This window comes from Melanotaenia boesemani, chromosome 6, assembly GCF_017639745.1.
Source record: "Melanotaenia boesemani isolate fMelBoe1 chromosome 6, fMelBoe1.pri, whole genome shotgun sequence".
Lineage (NCBI taxonomy): Eukaryota > Metazoa > Chordata > Actinopteri > Atheriniformes > Melanotaeniidae > Melanotaenia > Melanotaenia boesemani.
The window spans coordinates 15,556,387-15,578,887 of NC_055687.1; the positions used below are offsets into that span (position 1 = coordinate 15,556,387).

The 22,501-nt window shown below is 39.6% G+C and overlaps 1 protein-coding gene across 1 annotated transcript; it reads right to left on the bottom strand.

Annotated features, from left to right (window-relative positions):
- Window positions 1-4,670: 4,670 nt before the first annotated feature.
- gsk3ab (glycogen synthase kinase 3 alpha b) lies at window positions 4,671-22,279 on the bottom strand. The gene is made up of 11 exons (XM_041988005.1): window positions 22,214-22,279; window positions 21,929-22,114; window positions 15,645-15,832; window positions 15,474-15,557; window positions 14,320-14,430; window positions 10,055-10,185; window positions 9,597-9,801; window positions 8,338-8,433; window positions 7,925-8,111; window positions 7,701-7,778; window positions 4,671-7,304 (listed from the first exon to the last, which is right to left on the bottom strand). The coding sequence occupies exons 2-11, from the start codon at window positions 22,101-22,103 to the stop codon at window positions 7,237-7,239; spliced, it is 1,323 nt and encodes a 440-aa protein (XP_041843939.1). The 5' UTR covers window positions 22,104-22,114; window positions 22,214-22,279; the 3' UTR covers window positions 4,671-7,236.
- Between the last annotated feature and the right edge of the window lie 222 nt (window positions 22,280-22,501).

Here is a 22,501-nt window from a genome sequence, read left to right on the forward strand (position 1 = left end):
ATAAATCATACTCAGAGATGCTCGAAACAGACTGATGTAGAAAACTTGTAGGTTTTATTGCCTTTGCAATTACAAAAACTTTTAAACCACAGTGAGTATATTCATATTCAGGACTGGACTGAGAGCTGGGCCAGGAGGTACAAGGACAAGATATTCATTTATCTGAGTTGAACCTGAGGGCCAGGCTTAAAGGTAAGCAAGAGATTTTAGTCAAGCCCCGGGCAGCAAAGGTTCCACAAGAGCTATATATATTTTCTGCTGAAAACGAAAGAAGAAAGTTCAGGGACACCCAGAGACTTCATTAAAATCCTGCTCTTCTTTTACAGCAGATTCCTGCCTGAATAAGAAATCTGAGTTTCTCCATGATTGAAGTGTGGGAGAGACTTGAAGAAATTCCGCCATGTTTGAGATGCATGCTGTCATGGCACCAAATAACCCTTGAATTCACTGTGATGCTTGGTCATCTCAATGCGAGACGTGAGCGTGTTTTGATAAAGGAACCATCAACTGAAATATAATCTTGCTGAATAAGAAACAGCAAGGCAAAGCAGCATGAACACGTTAATCATCCATGAACCATCCCCAAAACCTCACTCATTGCTCACGTCAGATATAATAAAACTGTGGAAGCACCATATTTCATCAGTCAAGGTCAAAAGCAGCAGCATGGTTCCCATAACAACTGCTCTGGTTTCATCATTACCCAGCTGATCCTTTCAGTGAGCCACCTTACTCTGCTGCAGAGCATGACAGCTGATTTTCATGATTATTTCATTAAGTTTTCATACAAAGTCAACTGAAATCATATGAGTCATACCTGATGTATTTTTTATAATGTTTAGTAAATGTCTGCATTCTACAAAAGCAAAATATCTTTCCCTTTTTTCCCAGCACACCGTCACATTCACTCAGCTTGCACTTCTGACGAGATTCTGAGCACAAACCTGTGCAGCCTTTCCTCTCAGTCTGTATGGATTGTTTACCTTTTTTTAGCGGCTCTTTTTATGATTAGCATCTTGAGTCCAGACTACTGGAGGAATTACAATCTTGTCCAGATGCTATTTGGCAATAAGTCTATAAGCCAAACTACTGACTGGCCTGTTTAGTGTCTGAGCAATAATGTTTTTTTTTTCTTTTTCTTTAATGAAGAAATCAGTCATTTGTGGACATTGACTTGAGGGGCTCATGCTCCATATTCAACACTCTGATGTGTCCAACGCTTGAAGGATAGAACAGCTTGTCACATTTGTGAACAAGCCCTTTGAATGGCAGATCAGTCACCATGGATGAGTGATGGGTGTGTGGGAACAACAGAATATACAAGGGATTTTTGGACCTTAGTTAAGGATTACAATGAGTTATTTAAAGGCAGCTCATTTTCCATTCATTTACACATATATGGGAGAAAACATCTATATTACCAGCTGCTCTATGGTCTATTAGACTCTAATTTTACTGTAAAGATTAATTGTACCTAAATATATAATTGTAGATAGAAACTATATCTCTTTCTGAATAACAGTGATTAAATGACTTTTAAGTAGATCTGTCGGGTACTTGTTCATGTCAAATGAATATCCCAAAGGTAAGGTTTACAACATCAAACATTATTATTATCTTGCCAGTCAGTATGCTGGTATATGTGTTGGCTTCTTCTTCCACTCATGTCTCTGCTCTTTGTCAGAATTACACATTCACTGGGATTTTCCTGCTCAGGTTCATGGCAAACATGAGGATTACTTGCCAGCTGCTTTATCTTGTTTCATAAAAAAAAAAAAAAAAAAAAGCCAACCTAGCATTCATTAAACTCTTTTCAAGTTTCATCCAAAGGCAGCTATCCTTGGGGGCCTTCTGATAAATAACAGTTGACATTATGCAATGCAACTTTCTTCATGTTGTCTGAGCCATCACATCTTTTACCCGATTCATAACCTCACATCTAAAGAAAATGGCTGTTATTTTTCCAGAGACAAATTGTGTATGTATTCCTGTCAGTGTCATAATTTTAGGAACACATCCTTTTGTGGCAGGCAATGATTACTGCTGATGTCTGACGATTTTCAGTTGATTGCAACCTACCAGGATTTGTTTTCCCTTTTTAAAAATCTTTTTCCCAGATCCTCTAGGAATCTATGATGAGTCATGATGACTTGCAAGTTCATCCTTATGATTCAAGACAGATAGTTCTAGTGCTCACGGTTCATTTTATGTCCATTTTGTGATGATGCAAGCTGGATATCACATTTTCTAACTTTTGTATGTCTTTTCTTTTCATAATTTGATCCTCCTGTCTCACATTCTTTTTGCTTTCTTTGATGTTTTTTTACATGAAGAATTTAAGGTAAAAAAATGGCAGGTGTAAAAAAGTATATATTTGTGCCAGGATCTTAACAACAGATCCTTTAGACCCTGTTGCTCTTGAGGTGGGGTCAATGTAGCTTGGGCTTCCTCACCAGAGATGTCATCAGATCCATTGATATCTCGGGAGTTTGGAGGTGAGCTGTACACCTCGTGTTCTTGGCCATACTTTTCTCAGCCCTTCCTTAAAAGACAAAGAAAAAGAAAAAAAAAAAAGACAGCAGTGTGATTGTTCACTTTTGTCACACCTAAAAGAGAAAGATGTACAGTACAAAAGCACCTGCTGTTTTATTTGCAGATGGTTATTAAGGATGGATGTACTGTTTGAGAAAATAATTTAGCTGATATTAATTTCCCCCTTATATAAGGGAATCATAGACACAAAATAAACCGTTCATACACTTCACACTCAACAAAATTAACATCCATTTGCACCTGTTAACTAGAAATGTCTATAAATATTTAACAAATGTAGACTGATACAAACACTATCATCAGTGAATTGGTGACAGTTACAATGCTCTTATAAAAGGAAATCAAATTAATGCAAAATAAACCCGAAGACCCAAATCTAAAATAACCTCACCACAGACTGTAGTACCAGTTAATCTTATGCCTAGTATGGCCCCTCAGTTTTTCAGTTGCTGCAATGTATTTATGTACTTCTCTCATTTGTCCTGTATGTTCAAACAGTAAACATGTAATATCCTTAAACCTTGTATCCAATGATGTGTACAACACTAAGTTCTGCCACCACCAGAAATTCTCTGATGACTCAGCTGTTGTTGGGTGCATGGGAGAGGGAGGGCAGGAGTAGAGCTCTGGTGGACGGGTTTGTAGAGTGGACTGGCAGGAATCCAGGAAGATGGTGACAGACTTCAGGAGGAAGAGGACTCCTCTAACTCCACTGAAGATCATGGGTCAGGTGGAGATTGTTGAGACCTATAAATATCTGGGAATGACCATCACACACAGACTCGACTTGAAATCTAACACAGGTGCTGTGTACAAGAAAGGGATGAGCAGGCTCTACTTCTTGAGACGGCTCAGATACTTCAACATCTGCAGCAAAATGTTGGAGGTCTTTTATCAGACTGTCGTCTCCAGTGTGCTTTTCTTTGCTGCTGTGTGCTGGGGAAGCAGCACGAGAGCCAGCAACACCAACAAACTTATCAAGAAAGCTGGCTCCATCATTTGGTAAAAACTGGACAATTTTAAAACTGTGGTGGAGACGAGGCCACTGAACAAACTGGTTTCCATCATGGATAACCCCAACCAGCTTCACCACAAACAGCAGAGCTCCTTCTCTAACAGAGAACCTCTGCTGTTGTACGGAAAGCTACAGGAAATCTTTCCTGCCACTTCCCATCACTCTGTTCAGCAAGTCACCTCTGGCAGAAACCAGGCTTTACCTGCTGCTTTAATCCACCTGCAGTTTTATTGTACTTTAACTGCTCCGTTTTTCTCACATTTGATTTTGCACATCCTTATTTGTATATTTCTATAGCCTATTGTTACTTATTCTCTCTTGCTCTGTATACTGTATGTTGTACATAGATTTTTATATTTTATCTGGTATATACTTTATATTTGCTTGTTACCAGAGTATTTTGCACCAATGCGTGCTGCTGCAACCCCTAATTTCCCAGCTTTGGCATAAAAAAAAAAAAAATTATCCAACTTATCTATGTTGTTTGATACTTCAGGCGTTGCTTGGGTGTGAATAAAATACAGACAGTTTCATCACTTTATTAATGAGTTTAATCATTTATACCAACAAACAAAAACAGTCTCTCTCCCTCTATCCCTCCTCTTCATCATAATCTCCTTTATCAAAATCTTCTGTTCCCAGCAATGGCATTTTACCCTCCAACAAGGATGATAAAAGGGTCACCACAAATTAAAAACAAAAGTGTGACAGATCATATTTTGAAAAACAAAAAAAAAAAATATATAAAAGAAACATTAAAATAATTCATTTAGCCAGCTCTTCATCTAAGACAGGGGTGCTCAAATCCAGTCCTAGAGATCTATCCTGGAACTTTTAGATGCAGCCCGTCTCCATTATGCCTGAATCAAATGGCTCAATTCCCTCATCCACATGTCATTCAGCGCCGCAGACGCCTGGTAACGAGCCATTCATTTGATTCAGGTGTGTTGGGGAAGGGTTGCATCTAAAAGTTGCAGGATAGTAGATATTGAGGACTTGACTTAGGCACCCCTGATCTAGGCGAATGTTCATGGTCAGCCAGAAAATACGAACATATATACATTCCCTGCAGCTGAGCTTTTTTTTTTAAAAAAAAAAAACAAAAAAAAAAAAAAAACAAAAATTAATCGTGCCATCTGTAACACACACACACACACACACACACTATATGGACAGGCTGAACCTGTTACACTCATACAACACAGTTTAGCAAAAATAAAATAAAATAAAATAAAATAAAAATGAACCTGTCAGACAAAGGAGATGATACTTTTTTTTTGATAAAATTTATTCATTTACCCCCTTTCCTTCAAACACACACACACAAGGTGATCTGTGCTCCCCAGCCCAAACACGACAACCCCATAGATCAAGGGGTTTGTAACATTCCCTTCACATTGAAGTTTAATGGAAAACTGGAGTCCCACCAGTTGGCTAGCACATTCACCTGCATCCATACAAGACCACTGATTGAAAAGCACACTCAAACATTTGGATTCGAGTACAGTATCTTGGATGTGAAATTGTTTTGTATGCAAGAACACTGGACTAAAACCTGGACTTACAGAATATAAGTAAAAACCCTAAATTTTATCCAATGAAAAAGATCCCCCAACACCGCCTCAAAAAACGCAACACAATAAATAAAAACAGCCATGACAACATTAGTAGGGGACAAGGGAAAATTGTGATGAGAGAAATGGAGGGAGAGAGAATAAAAATTAGACATTTTGTTCTGTTTTATCCCCTCCTGAATCAGGGACCGAAATGAAATTGTATTTACAGACTGCGACTGAAGATAAACAGCCCGGCTGCTGCTGCACCGGTCTACTACAGAAAAGAAAATTACAAGAACAATATAATAACAATAACAACAAAAATAACAAAATAAAATAAAAGGTACTCGATATTTACAGTATAGCAGTGAAAAAAAAGGAGGAGAGGGAAGAGGAAGGCAGAGGGATGAAGATGAAGACGAATGGAAGGGGAGGCTCCAAAAAGCTGTTGGGTTTTAAGGGTTTGAGGCTAATGTCTGGTTGGATTATTACTGACATTAGTGGGTTCTGCTTGAACTGAACATGCACCTTTGCGTGGTGAAAGAAAGTAAACTAGCTCATGCCGACAGCGGACTTTTAGCTGCGTAAATCAAACAAGACAAGTTCTGACCACCATTTCAGACATAGAGGAACATGATAAAAGTGTCACAAGCAGGATGCTCTGAAAGAAGCAAAGAGGGCTTCAGCAACTCACTCTCACTAAACGAACAGCTGAAATGACGAGTAAAGCGTGCAGTAGTTTCTCAGTACCTCTGCACACTGATGCCATTCCTTAACATAATCAACCTGATATGAAACGTGACTTCACAGGAGAGTTTCTCAATCCTGGATCTCGGGGACGGCCACATGTTTTAGAGGTGTCTACCATTTAACACACCTGACTCAAATGAATGTCTAGCAAAATTCTTGCAAAAAAACTTGATGACCAGTTCAAATAATCTGCATCAGTTGTGCTGAAGCTGGTAAGAACTAAAACATATAAGGCGGCGGTCCCTGAGGACCAGGATTGAGAAACACTGCTCTACAGTAACATAATTAATGAGGTGATTAGTCATTCTGAAATGCTAGACAAGTGTGTTGAGACACTTCTGAGACATTGAGGTTTCTGTACTAGATGAATCTGGAGTCCCACATCAGCAGCTCCCTCTGTGTGAAGTTATCAGCTGGACACATAACTGGCCCGCTTCCTTCCACTCCATTTGGAGATGTGCAATACTCACAGGAGAATTAATAGGAAACACTGGGTTTCCAGCTTAACCAACGAAAGCTTATAACGAGAAAATCAAACGTGTGTGCACTCTGCTCGCATAAATCTTCCTGTCGATTACATAAAAAGGAAGTTAGAGAGCTAATACTGAAAAGCAAAACATTTAAAAGAACTTCTTATCTAAAATGACACGCCCTGTCTGGTATCAGACAGGGGGACCAAAATCATTTTTAGCATCTGTTCACCAGCAGGCTTGGAGAATTGACACTTTAAATAGAGTTCAGGGCAGAGAGAAATGGTAGAGCCTCTAGGCTACACACTGGACTGTTAAGCTACAATTAAACATTACAAACACCGCAAGTGTGCAATTTTGTTTTTTACCCTACCAAGTATGATTGTCAATATTCATTGGGCCTTGCACGCTACCCTTATTCCAACTCCACAGTCAATTGCCATTCAAATCAATGGCAACACGGCCACATGTAAAAGTAGTTAATGCAAATAAAATTAACTTAAAAAGGGATAAAAGTCAACTTTTAATACAAAAAAATCCACAAAGTATGTAAAGACGTCCTCTTCAACTTCTCAACATCCTACCCAAACAACATTAGCTTTTGTTCTTCTAGTGGGCCACACCAAAGGCCAACCTGGACTTAAAACTGCAGCACATATTAAGTCCAACCGCAGCTACCAGCATGTAATAAAAACAACCCACAGCTTCCTGAGGCGAGCAGCTGCAGGCTCTGCTTTCTACTGGAAAAAGTTTACATTCAGGGAAAATAACAATGCCGAGCGTTCATGTGGTTGTGTTTAGTTTGGAGCCAAGAGAAAAGTTGAGAGGGGTAGAAGCAGAAGAAAGAAAAGGAAAATAGGGAAAACAAAAAACATAACAGAGGGATGGATGCTCAGGTGCTGTTGTTAATGGATCCAGGTGCTGAGCTGGGCTGGGCGGTACTGTCTGACACACTGCCCTCTGCAGGGGAAGAGAGGAAACGCACATTTTTACCAGTCAATACTTCATGCCATAGACAGAAAGCACTCTATATTATAGCTTATCCAGAAAAATGTCTATGAAGCAATATTCAGTCATGTAAAGTCTACCATTCAGCTTTTCAGTTGAAGCTAATCTCAGGTTCAGACTGTACAAAAATGTATCATAGGTAAAGAGCAGGCAGAGGTTTAGGTTAAGCATAGTTAAGTTTTTGGCTCATGAGTTGAAAACATGCAGAAAAATATCACACCTGAACAATCTTCAACGTTATTTTCCATGTTTACTGTGATTGTTTATTTCGCTTATGCAAAAGTCAACAAGGTTTCATAAGTGATTAACTACACAGGAAAACAGTACCACTTAAGCTGTGATATGTACCATGTGAGGCAGGCGATGTCTGTGCACGAGCGTGAGGAGGAATGAGTGTGGAGTTCAACTGTGGCTGGATAGACAGCTCTGAGAGTGCAGAAAAGACAACATAAACAACATTAGCACAAAAACGAACGGTACAGCTGAAGGCAGCAAACTTTTCAGTATCCACTGGAAATTCAAGAAATAAATATTAATCTGAATAGAAAAGGAGGATGGAGGAGTAGACTGACCAACAGGACTGAAGTTGAAGAGGAGTGGCAGTTCTCGTCCACTGGGCAGGCGGGTGTTGGGCTGGCGCAGCTCGTCGAAGAAGGCGTGCGCACACGCTTCCAGCGGAGACAGTCTGGTCACGGGTGTGTATTCCAGCAGTCGAGAGCAAAGGGCAATAGCCTCTGGTGGGGTACGAGGCTTAAAGACCTGATAAGAAAAACAGTATGCATTTAAATTTGGATGACTATGATTTATAGGTACCTAAAGGTTAGACAGCATTAAAGAAAAACAAACAAACAAAAAAAGATAAACATAACATACAATAAACCTGGTCAGTATCTACTCAAATCTTGGCAGAAAAAGGCTCAGAGGAAACACTAAAACTTCTCTCTGACAGCCTGGTAAATTACTATCCAGCCTAATGAGAACAAACCTTTGTCCAAGGGTGTGCTTTGATCTGTGGGAATTTAAACTCTGTGTAGTTAGGGTTCATCTCCCGGATCTGCTCCCTCGTTGGTGTCCCCAAAACCTGACAGAGAGGAAAATCCATTAATAGTAATTTTTTTTGTGGTTAAAATACAAATATTTCTCACTGTACAGTTTACCGCTTGTCCTTCAGGACACATTTTTCTAAATTAAATGTGCCGACTTGCAGGTACTGTCCCAAGTATGACTTTAAAAGCATGTGTCACAGTTCTTAATTTATGTTCTTAGCTAGGCTAACACAGACAAATATTTTTAAACCATGTCGTATCCTGTAAACAATGTTCCAGTTCCTGCTGCTTATTTAAATTAAGTAGAAAATTCAATGGTACACAAGTCAACTTCGACTCAGTTTGCCGTGCGCCTTCCCCCTCATACTAAAGATGGGATTCTTGCAGGATCATGAAAGAATCCATCTTATCTGCGTCAAGACATCAGCTTGTAGCTGAAACATAAAAGTCCAGACCAATCAGCATCCTCTACTGGTAGCCAAGGGCAGGTTTTAGGTTTGATAACAAACAACACTGGCTGACTCGATCCGCTTGGTCTCTCTGATTTGTTGCAATCTATGACTTTGCAAGACACAATTAATCCGATCATCCACTACGTAGTTTTGAAAGGACTTTCCATTTTCCGATTAGGTAACCATTCACTACTTAAGACTGAAACAGTGTGGCTAAAACTGTGAGGCAGAGGCAGGTGGGAGAGTTGTGCTTGATGGATTTGGATTATGGGACTGAAAGCAACAAGCAAAATATGTACATTAATGAAAAGGTATCTGGTCTCAGATAAGCTGACTACAAGAGCTCTTCACATGAATCACAATCATACCCAACAAGCTAGGATTAATATAGACACACACACACGCGCGCATATGTATTTATACATCTAAATATAAAAATATAGATGGAAGCCCTCCCCCACAGTTTCATGAAATCCTGGAGGAAACCCTGTTACAGCTTAAGCAAATGTTTGTCAAACTAGGTTTATTGTTGCTACTAGCCGGAGTTCCCTTTAAAGACTTTCATTCTGATTGGATCAGTTTGTAGTGAACAAAAGTACTTATAAAAGGCATCTATAATCTGCCTTCTGACAATTCTGACAGTGGTTCATGTAGAAGCTAGTGTTACATTTGCAGTTGTGGAAAATGCAGCTCACTTGTACAGATTTGTTGACAGTTTTGTATTGTTTGCAGCAATTATACTGTACCTTAATGATCTCTACTAGCTGGTCCACACCACTGTCCCCAGGGAAGATGGGCTGTCCCAGCAGCAGCTCAGCTAACACACAGCCCGCTGACCAGATGTCAATGTTGGATGTGTAGTCAGTGGCACCAAATATGAGCTCTGGGGCACGATAGTACCGTGAGCAAATATAGGACACATTTGGTTCCCCTCGAACTAGCTGCTTTGCACTAGAAAGTTTGGGGGGGATGATGAAGAGGAAGAAAAAGAATAAATAAATAATCAGGAGAATGCAAATAAGTGTTAACTTGATTTGTTTTCACAAATTTACAGTACCTAAACAGGAAAGCCAATACATGATCCACAAAGGGAATCAAAGTCATGATTACACAAACAAAATAAACATGCATGGTTAAGCACAAAAAGCCGCCACAACAGAAAGAATGATGAAGAAAGTGTCTGAAGGCAGGATCTGTCACTGACCTGCCAAAGTCACAAAGTTTGAGGATGGCCGTCTCTGGGTCTACCAAGAGGTTCTGAGGCTTGATGTCTCTGTGACAGACACCCTGGGAATGGATATAAGCCAGACTGCGGAACAGCTGGTACATGTACACCTGAGGGCAGGCAGAGAGGAATTGCATAATGTCATGTGGTGTTTTAATAACTTGGACAGAATCACACATATTCCAAGAAGAACAAAAGATCATTTGAAGACATGAGTCAGGTTACATTATTCATACATCTATAAGAAGTCCTAGACATCAAATCTACCTGGTATAACTTTTTAATCCCACATAAGGGATCATTTAATATCAGTTTCACATTCACAGTGGCTAAATATGACAGAACTACTGGGAATTATGCCTTTATTTTATCCCTCCCCCATTATGTCACAGCTGTACAATTAAATTAAACAGGAAGAAAATGGATGAATGGATTAATCAATAAAAGTGATTAATTCTTAAAAGCTCATCAAGTTAAAACCATATTTGCTGCTGCTGCCAACAAGAGAAAAGGATTAACTTTTCCCTGTGTGCACAACAAAAGGTCATCACAATTCCCCTTTAATACATAGATCTGTAATCTCATCCTAGAAAAAGGACATAAGATTTTATAACGAAAAGAACTGGAGAGAAATTTATTACTAAGAATTTGATTTATTTAAATTAATAAGCATACACGTGAGAAGTAAACACTGATGCAAAGGTTTCACGAGCCCAAAAGTCTGAGAAATACTCAGTTGGGATCCATGTAACTTGTTTAGCTGGGACTGAACAACACTGCTGTCAAGCACTGATATTTATTTGTGAAATAATCACACTGCAGTTTCTTTGAAGTAAGAAAAACTTATCTCAAAGATGCAACTTTTATCTGCAATGCAAGGTAACTTGTTGCATGTGTGAGTTGCAATATTAACTTGAACACTAAAGGCGCTCCTGTGAACAAGAGCATGAACATGACAGGTCCCAGGTAAACACAATGACGCATAGTTTTGAAAACGGTGTCACGGACCTTGCTGCCGGTAGTTGTCTGCAACTTCAGTTGCAGTGAGAAACTGCCTGTTTAGCAGCAAATGTTTTGCTACAAGCTTTAGCAACAAACACCACACAGCTTTTCTAGTTCCAGCAGAGTCCTGTTTCTGCTTCACCACTGCTGGGTAAAGTGAAGGAAGCTACGCTAAAGCTAGCTGCAGTTTCACCCAGAAGTAATCATCTCTCCTCCGACTCCCATCCTCAGTGTGGATGTGGAAAGTCTAGCAGCTGCTTCTGTCAGAGTTTTCACCAACAGTGGATGCAGCAGACCATAGCAGAATGGTTACTAAACCTTCAGAAATGCTGACGTAGGCCTGACTAGTAGACTTCAAAAATCACCTAAAATGTCTATCCCTAATTTATATACATGTGACTGTTTGTATATATGTACATACATCCATTTGATATATGGCTGCTGCAAATTGCTGCTACACAAAATTTGCTGTACCCCGCTGTACAATGACAATAAAGCTTCTAATTTTAATATTTTCTTGCAATACTAGCAAACTGAATTTGTGCCCATGACTGTGAGAAATGAAGCAGCTGTCTCAGTGCTCACTCTGATGTCACAGTGGGCCATTTTCCCCCAAGTCCCCTAAGTCTCTCTTCCTGTTGTGAGAAGGACATGGAAGGAGGAATCCATCCTGTTAAAGTACAGGTTTGCCTGCTTTCCCATTTTAAAAGGTTGCTACCAAGTGGATGCATCTTTTCAGCCTTTGCACTTGGGGGGGGGGTCTGTGTTTTTATGTGCAATGAACAATTGACCTGGTTATTTCATACTTAGACTTTGTCTGTGGAAGGGCAGGGTTGTGCATGCAGCGGTGTCTGTGGCTTTATATACCACGTGTTGTATTCACTTTTCATTCTGTCTCACCACCTCGATCAGCTGTTCATTAAAACTTTCTGTTCAACTTCACCTCAACGGAAAGACGGAAGTGACAAATTTCTGCCTCACACTTTTCCATGTTAACCACAACCACCTTAAATGTCTGTCACACAATACTCTCGGAGCCCCATGGGAAGAAAGTTCTGCTCGGCTGATGCGTTGAGAACAAGCCGCAACCACCTCCACAAGAACAAGATGATGTGGTCTTGAGAACAAGAAAAAAGTTCTCACTTCTCACGGAGAATGTAACAGGCAAAGAAGCAGCTGTGTGGTGTCTGATTCAGCCTGCAGTGGTTGGTTTCTACACCAAAATAGCACAAGTGTGAGAAAATCTCCCTGAAGATGTGTAACCATCTTCATCTAAATTGTTTGACGTTTGTCCTCACATCTAGGTCAGTGATGTCAGTCTCATCCAAGATTTGCCCACACAATGAAGTCCTCACCATTTCAATGAGTCTGAGAAATGCAGATGGTAAGCATCTTAATAGGACGAATGATGACTGTCATCATCATCACCATTATCATCATTACTGCCCACATGAAGCTGTAACAGCAGGCTGGCCAGATTATTAAATGATTACAGACAAGATGATGGAGTGATGGAAGACGACTGTTGTTAAAGAGGTCAAAGATGTGAAAAGGAGGTGAGGATTGAAGGAGAGCAAGACAACAGGAAACACGAAAGCTGGGTGACAAGACCCCAAGCATGCCATGATGAAAGTGTGTTGCTGGAGGAAGGCGAGATGTCAGGGGAGAAAGAAAGAAAGAAAGAGCAAGAGAGATCAGCATGCATCTCAAAGCCTCAGGGGAGCAGCAGGCTGAGGTAGGGAAATGGGCCATGAGACAGCTATAATGTCCTCACTGCTGCTTCATATGCAGTAAACACACAAACACTAATAAGAGCACCCTTTTAGATGGGGAACCAAGGGTACTGCAAATGATTAAATCCCATGGGTCCATTTTTCCTTTCTGCTTTCATAATCCCAAAACAGTGAGCTGTCTGTGAAAGCAAACATACTCTGTTTATTGCATCCCCAGGCACTTACTCAAAGAAATTTTTCCTTTCACTTTCCACCACATTTATTTTGTAATATGAGCAATAAGTGAAGAACCCCTTTTCAAAACAGCAACCACATCCATGAGCCACATTCCACATCAGAAATGATAACTTCTAGAGTCATTTCAAGGGATTTAAAACATGTATAGTATACATCAAACCTAAAAAGCACTGATTTATGAATGAATGAATAAATGAATGTATGTCATTTAGCTCTGCAGAGACCTGGTAACTAGCCATTTATTTGATTCAGGTGTGTCGGAGAAGGGACCGTCTATAAGTTGTAGGATAGTAAATCTCGAGGACTGGACTTGTGCACCCCTGATCTGTATAGCATGACGTTATACGCTGTCTCTGTGTTGATCTCCAGCACCGTGTATACCAATCGGTCCATTTGCGCATTCATGTACGTTCATGTGAATCGCCGCCTCCTCTCTCCTATCGGAGCGCCTCTGCCCGCCCGCCCTCCCTTTAAAAGGCAACAGCAAGCGAAAAATGGTAGCTAATATTTTTTAAACGAAATGGCGGAGAGCGGAACAAAACGTTTACCTGCAGATGACCAGCACTAGACATTACCTAAAAAAAAACAAAACAAAACAAAAAACCTACCTACGGTTGTCGGCTAAGTTGTTGGATAAAGAAATAGACGTAACCCTGATTAACTTTGGCCTGGTATTTCCAAAGTGGAAAGCACAGCGAGAGCTAAAGAGGCTACAATTTGACCTGGAGCTAGCTCTTCTCCTGGACAGTGACTAACAACAATCGTTTTAAGTTACTTCGACATGTTCCCCTAAATGGTGATATTGTTTTGCTCAGTGTGTTTGCACTTCATTCGCAGACAAGCTGAGTTGGGGGTGGGTAAGAGGTAGAGGGAGGAGTGGCTCATGACACACTTTGTTTTTGTCTACAGGGAGTGCACAACAGCAAACGATTTTGCTTTTTGCCCCTTTAAAGATCAATGAATGTGGGCGAACAAAACACAACCTGTGCAACGCTGTGCAAAAAAACAACCCCCCCCCCACCCCACCCCAAAAAAAACCAAACATTTGTCTGTGATCAGACAGCCCACACAGTACATTTGGGTCTAAATTTATAACTGGACTTTTTACATATATCTAAAAATTAGACATGTTTTCCTTGAATAACTGACATAAATTAACCTTTCAAAGCATTTAGTTACAGCACCAGTGACATGGCAATATGCACAAAGGAGCACATCCAGCATAGTGAGTTTCTTTTGTTTTCTTCATTATGTTTTCAAATTTTTACTTACCTTAACATAGATGATGGGGATGGTGGTCTTGGCTTTGTTGAAGTGCCGAGCCACTCTGTACACTGTCTCTGGGACATAATCCAGCACAAGATTCAAATACACCTCGTCTTTCTGGTGAAAAGAAACAAGAGGAAAAAAGGACTCTAGCTACAGGTGAAAAGTGAATGTAAGCCACTCTAAAGCCCTTTACATGCATGTACTACAGTCCTAAAATTAAAAAGAGATATCCTGGAAAGGCAGCATGTAAAAACAAGTATTTGTAGAAATTCCTTCCGATTGGATTTTTTCAGTTTGGTTTGTAGCCCTGGGTATGAGAACTGTTAATGGAGTTAAATTTTAAAAGCCAAGCTCATTTTTTTTTAAAAAAAGGGCCATGCATGTAAACATAATCTAGTAGCTGAAAAGCATCCTTGCAAAGGAGCATCTCTGCTCTTTTAAAGCTTTGACATGCTGGCAACAAGTACACACTTACTTGCTTGTCAGACATTGGAGAGAATTTTGACAATCGATGAATTTAAGTTGTCTGATCTGCGATTAGTCAGTCAGGATTTTCAATAGACACACCCCCAGCATCTGAGACTACTAATTTTCATTTACATGATTGTTTTAATCATTCATATTTAGCTTGGCAGTTCACAGTTCATTCTTCTCAAAGCAAAGATTTATTTCTTCTGTTGAAACAACTATATATACAAATATACTGTTTTTGTAAATATGGCTAAAGAAAGAGTCTATTGTATATTAAGTCATGATTTGCCAGTAAATGTACCGTTCTCTGCCTAATGTTCCAGACTGGGAACAAAACTCAAGCCAGTGAATCATGCTAACATACAGACTCAGGTTGATCTGAGACGTGAAGATTCAGTGTTAGGTGCCCACATGTTAAAGTCATGAACTGAAAGGTTCAACAGTTTGTGTCTGAAAAACCAAAAGGTCAAACTTTGCTGACACAACTTGTGTATAATAATTCAGCCAAAGATCGTTGATCCTAACGACTACAAGTAATGAATTTACAGCACATTTAAGGCAAAGACCAACTTGTCTTCAACATGCCCATGAATCATTAGTAATGCATGCCCCATTAATTGCTTAGGTGTGGGAGGATAGTGCTTCATTTTTTTACATCATGAAACATCATGTCAGTCCACACGCACCTTCTCTCCACTGGAGTAGAAAAAGTAACGTAGCCTCACAATGTTGCAGTGGTCCAATTTCCTCATAATTTGCAGCTCCCTATTCTACAATAAAGAAAGGAAAAATATGAGGTAAATACAGAGGGTGTAAAATGCTTTCTTGTAATGACCTGAACAAGTGTCTACACATACCTTAAACCTCTTGTCTTGGAGAACTTTCTTAATTGCCACCATCTCCTGAGTGTCAATGAGGCGCGCCTGGTAGACCACTCCGAATGAGCCATTTCCTATAACCTTTATATCTGTGTAGGACACTTCCTGTGGGCGATCTGGGCCCTGGCCAGGTGTGGCTACCACTGTTGTCACTTTGCCACTGTCTCCTGTAGAAAACAGCAAAAAATACTGTCACAAAGATCTTTACATTATACAAGTAACCTATAAAATTGGGCTTCAGATCATATACAAATATACTTTGCCATTTAATTGTACAATCATACTGTAACAGAATCTGTTTCAGAATTTTTTCAGTTTTTAAGCCAGCATCTGTTAAGAGGCAGAAGCTAAACATTACCTAAAGCAGACCCCTTTCCCTCTAGATGGTTGCACCCTATGAGGTGGCTCCCTAGACACACTCAACTGACTGATAATGAGCTACTGAAATTTCCCACAACAGTCCATGTGCTCCCTGGGGTGTAACAAGCCTAAACCCCTTTCAATCTGCAGACATGCATACCGAGTTTGACCCTCTTCATTTGAGAATCTATCAAAAATAATTTCCTAATCATAACAACTAGAAATTAAAAAGGATAATATTTTTTTAATATATCTTACAGCAAAGTTCAGCACAGGTGTGGAAAGCCAATTTCATGAACATTGTGTAGAACTTAGTGGCCAAAGTTGTGGAGTGCAACAAACCCAATGCAACCAGCATCACCCTAACCACAAAAGCATGAAAGAGAAACTATGGTGGTCATTAAAAATGCCTTCTATAGGCAGATATTTGATTTGTCTGCTCTATCCTACTGTAGACACATATCTGTTGAGCTCTGCAGAGAAACACAGCTGGTATATAGATGGGAAGCACTTATTTTAAGGCAGGGATCACAAACTCTGGACCTCTTGAGCCAGTGTCCTGAAGGTTTTCAATATGTCCATGCTGCTGAACACCTGACTTAAATAAAAGGTCTTTAGAAGGCTGGTGCAGACCTTGACAACAAGCTGTTGGAGAACTATTTCATTTGAACCAGGTGTGTTGCAGCAGGGACACCTTGAACACCTACAGGACACAGAGTCATGAATATTCTTATATTTCTGCCTGCAGATCTCTCTACATGCTACTACAACTTTTATGTAAGAAGTTCTGTTATTACACTATCACCACCACTAACACACAGCAGTCAGTAAACAAATATAAAGATGTTAAATAACAATTTGATGCTGAATCAACATAAGAAAGGCTGGTTTACATAAAAAGCTTCTGTTACAGCATGTGAGATAGTGACATATTGCTGAAAAGGGTTGGTCAAGCACTGTGATTTAGGATAAGCTATCAGATCATATCAAAACTGTATGCAGACATTTTGTATTGCTGAACTTGAAATGAAAAGGAACCATGGTGCACACTTTCTACCAGTCTGGTTGGAAGGGTGGTCAATGTTGCACAAAAAGTAAAAAAACAAACAAACAAAAAAAAAAAAAAAAAACAATAATTTACAAAAATAATTAAAAAGCTAGCTCATGTTTCACGTTAGCAAAGATGGTTCAAATGGGTGTGAATGACAAATATGATTTCAAAGCATAAGTAAGGGGTTCTGGTTAACAAATAGTCTTGACATAAAATAAAATGTCTAAAACACCCAAAAATATAAAAGGATAATTTGAGCTTTGGAGAAGACTTAATACAAAGGACACTAGGTGAGTGTAAGCTGACAGCCTAATGTTTGACCTTATCAAAAGGACAAGTATAAGTGAGATGCTCAAGATCTAACACTATCTGACAGCTCTAGTTAGGGTCAAGTTTCTGTGTGGCGTTTTATCCCTGTGCATGTGTCGGGTCAAGAATGATTTGACAACTGGTTACCAGAAGCAACAACACTGGGAGAGGAAGAGTAGCAGATAAGAGGCCCACAGCCAAGAGGCTTGTCAGGGCCTGTGATTGCATTGCACGGACACTGACACACCCAGAGGTGATGCCTTCAGTGGGCTTACTCAATTTGCTTGTCTCAACAGGACCCCTCCAGATTTCTATTATGTCTCTGAGTTTCAAAAATACGCAGCTTTGAAATCAGTCACCACTTGGTTCCTGCACATTACAAGCGCCACAACATGAGCTTCTTTTTATTTTATTTTAAGCATCAATCTTTTTGAGAAAGTCAAATCAGCGAAGAGCACATTAAATATGAAGCAGCCATGGCATGATAGTGTTTTAAATAATGAATGCAAAGATTAACACTCTGCCCAGCTGTCAGTGAATAGCTTTGGTTTTTAACATGTCAACGCAAGCATGATGAGTAAAAGATGAGCGGAGAAACTTACATAACAGCCATAATAAACAGAAATTACCTAGAGTTTTAAAACTCAAGCACTCTTATCAGTTCTGTGATAAACTGCAACTACAAACGCTTCATTAGAGCTTTGTATTTTCTTTTTTTAAGCAACTTTTTTTTACAGTGTTTGATGAAGGGTTAACACCAGGACTGGTAATGTCCTGGTGTTAACACAGGACACAAGATAATGTCTCAACCTTTAAGACACAGCTAAATCATTCCAGAAATGCTGGTGCCTTTCGAATCATCTGAAGCAGCTGCAAATTTCTGATCCTCCCCAGTACCGATCACCTTACCTGACCAACAATAATAAAACTCAGATTATTGGATAATATTGAATACTGGATCAAGCACTCATTAATAAACTTCACAAATATCACATTCATGCTCCAATGGTGTGCCTTGCAGACTAGAGATGACGTTTTGTTTTTTTTGTTTTTTTTTTTAAATACCTTTTATACCTACTGAATTATCCTATTGCTAATTCAGATACCTCAACACACTTCTGTCAACACCAATTCCACGTCCAAGGTAGTGGGAAATGACAGCTAAATACAACATCTACATGCCACATTGGGTGGAGGACATTGGGATTAGTTTCATGCAAGGCAACATGAAAGTAATGCGTCAACCTTTAAGTCAGATCATGCTGAACTACCGGGCTGATGAAGTTTTTTTTTTTTTTTTACTTTGGATTTGTCATAACTCAGGACACTAATCTGCTTAAAAAGGCCAACACCACTGAATTGGCCATTTGAAAGAGAGAGAGGATTTATTTTAAGACTGTAAGGAAGCAGCTGGGATTTTAAAGCATATGTAACACTTACAACAACATGTAACAAGTTACAAATCCCACTAGGGCTATGTAACCACTTGTAAATAATATCCTTATGTCTGACACCAAATCTGGACCTCTTGGGCCAGTGTGCTGCAGGCTTTCATTGTGCCCCTGCTTCAACACAGCTGACTCAAATTAAATGGACCCAACAGCCTATGGCGTTCTGCACAATGACTCAGTAATTTGAGTCAGCCTGTTGGAGCAGGGGCACATTGAAAACCGGCAGGACACTGGCTCAACAGGTCAAGATTTGATGAGATAATAAGAAAATATTATTAATAACTATAAAGTGAAATTCTGTGTTGGCGAACCGGATTCCCCTCTAAAGATGTGTTTCTCCTCAGTCACGGTGTAGACCTACTTCACAAACTCCCCTCCCAATTCAAGGCAAGACAATGAGAGGCAAACTATGAACTTCTCATACTTGGTAACATAGTACATTTGTATACTTCCTTAAAAAAACAGAACTATTGTTAAATGTATCCATGCATTGGATAAAAGGCTAGTTTCAGGTGAAGAGGCCAGAGGGTCCAAGCACCACCTTTTTTAACTTTACCGCTGTCTGCCCTGCAGAACAACTGCAGGCTGGCTTATAGCTGCATGTGCTAAGCATCACTGTCAAAACCATTTAACAGCAGCCAAAAACAAAGCAGTAGTTTGTGAAATAAGTTACTTCTGATTAACATATGGTCAGAAATTAAGACTCACTAAAGCCCTTTTGCCATTCAGTTCCTGGTTCAGTTTGATGTTGGAAAGATAATAGGAAAAGGATGCCTGCAAACAACAGTAAGGTCTAGTTGTACAATGCAGAACGTATTGTTCATACAAGGAACCAAAAACCGGGCAGAACAAAAACAATCTGCTGATTGGCCTCCTTTGTTGTCTGTAGCATCCCGTTTATTGTCATCGCACTAGTATAATGCCACATTAGGCATTTGGTCTAAACACTGCATGCCCAGTTGGGGTCCGACTTGCAGTGGGAACGCTCACCTGGATTGGCTGGACCATTCTGAAACTTCCAATTCGTAGCAAAATGCTCAGTGGAAACAGGGCTTATAATGTCTGAAAACAGCAATATGAGCTTTACAATTAATTCAACTGTATCAAAATTAGAACTGTCAAGTGATTAATAGCATGATTGTGCAGTTAAATGCAGCTGGAGACCATTAAACATGCTGATGTCATATTTGAATGAACACACTGTTGCTTTGCCTTAACATTTTACAATGGCTATCTAACTAGGTAGAGCCTAGTAACATATATGCATCACTTTCAACACAGCAGAACTCTGAAATGCAGTAGTAACAGATGGGCATGCACAGAAGCAGGGGGTTAATTTGGCTTGGAGCAAAGGGGCACCCTCTATCACTTCACATGCATGTCTGAATGAAGCCATAAGGTATTAACACATAAATTATCTTAATGCAATTATTTTTAACAAATTGATGAGGCATTAAAATTACCCATTTCATTTCTGAAATTAACTTTAAATACACTATTAACTAAATAATTATTTAGTTATGTAACAATTCAGCATTTACATGTTAACAAGCTGTTTATTAACAGGCAAAAAATTATTACAAAGTAAAAGGCAATTCTGGCAAATTCAGAAAAAAGTAGTGAGAGTTGAGAATTCTTCTTTACTGGATCTTTAACAGGAAGGTTAAAATTTTTTTCACCATGTGCACTGAAAAATTGAGTTATGAGTTTCCTAATTCATCCACATCACAGAAACATGAAATTAGCCAAGTCAGTCTGGATGAAAGGGCAACCAGTAAAGGCGAAGAGATTTTCTGATTTAATCAGATTAGTGTTAAAGTAGATTAAAACTATCCTTTTGTATAGGTTTCTGCAGAGTGCAGGGATGTCTGGGTCAAGAACACCACTTTGCGAGTGTGCAGATCCTGATGATCAGAAAACTGCAAGGAGAAAAGTTACATATTTTGCAAAGCTCTAGTTACTAGTTCTAGTTATAATTTATGTGAGCTTCTGTCTTAATTCCTATTCACAATTGGCCATTTTTTGCAATACGTGTTTATAACTTATTAAAAGATTTTAAAACAAGAATTAACCAAATAGTTTTTGGCCACTCCCCCTGTCCTTTATGTATAATTGAGTCTACATGACAAAGCAAGCAGCTAGCTATGTATAGCTACGTGACACCGTGCATTCTCCAAGTTTTATTTTCAGTGGCTGTTAAAAGGTCTATTGCTGCTAGACCAGGGCGGTCAGTACAGTTTTTTTTTAAATACATTACATTCAAGCTATCTGCAAATAGGATGCTATACAGCTCCACAAGTCATTAGCCAAATGCAGAACTGTTTTTACATCACAGGTAGCAGTGCATTACCACTCATACTGATTACTCGTGATGGGAACAAGTTGTATACTATGTTTGAGTTAAGGCCTAGATGTTTTCATGTTGCTAATAAATGTAGGCATCCAGGCGAACAGCGAGATAACTTTCAGGTAAGGTCAACATTTGCTGGTTAATAAGCAAACATAAGCTGGCTGGAACTCGGACATATCGGATAATGTCACTGGCTGAATATCCATGTGTTAAAGTTATGATACGACATAAGTTTGCCACTTAATCTGATAAGGCAATTTGTCAGACAGGACCGAGTAACACTACTTAAAACGGACTGGATATTTTTCAATTGTGCTTACAAATGTTAGCAAACTAGCTAGCTCCCACATCTAATGTTAATGGGAAAAAATGTAAATGCAGCTATTACAAATTATATTCTTAGATTATATTTAAGTAATAATGGTGCAATTATGTCACCGAAAAAAAAAACTTTTAAAAACGCCGTTCTGTAAAAAGCTCACTTCTAAGCTTTCCATCACAGCTAACGTTAATGTTAGCTCTGAGATGAAAGCCCTTGATCGTAATGAAAAAACAGCTAGCGTTAGCTAGACAGCTATCGTAATATGGCTAGCCAGCTAACAGCTTGCTTGCTAAGGCTAGCCCTGCAAAAACAATCGACATTAAATACTCCGTCTAATGTTTATTTAAAAAACCAAGCACCATCTGAGTCTTTATTATTATACGCAACTTATTAGTAATGGAATATATTTTAAATACTTACTAGACAGTTTCAAATTCCCAAAGCTCGTCGAGCTGCTTCCACTGGCTTGTGAAGCCCCAGTTTTTCCTGTGGAGCTTCCGCCGGCAACTGCCGATCCGGCACCGGCTGCAGCAGATCCGGGAGCTCCGGGAGGCTCAGCAAATGAGCCGGCCCTGGCCCGCCCGCCGCTGCTCATATTTGTGTGAACTAAGCCGGGGCAAGGTTAGAGGTTTTAGCAGTTACTCCGACAGTCTTTCGTATAGAAATTGATTGTAATATTCGATATAAATTTAAGAACACACTTACAGCTTTCAGTACAGGTTTCCCGTCTCCCCCTTTCTTCCTCTGTGTAACGGTGATGGTGGGGGGGACTGGGGGAGTTGACGCACAACGACGTAAAGCTCGCAAGGGTTTATGGTAAAATGAGTTGTTGGTGGCTTCTAGCCCATGGTACAGTGGGTTCAATGCAATCTTGATGTAGCTCGCTTTCTACAATTGAAACCATTTTAGAGGGATATTTTCTACTCTATTCTCCGGTAAAATGTTCTTGCCAAGACAAATTTGGCCGACTTTCGATGAGTTAAATAGGATTTT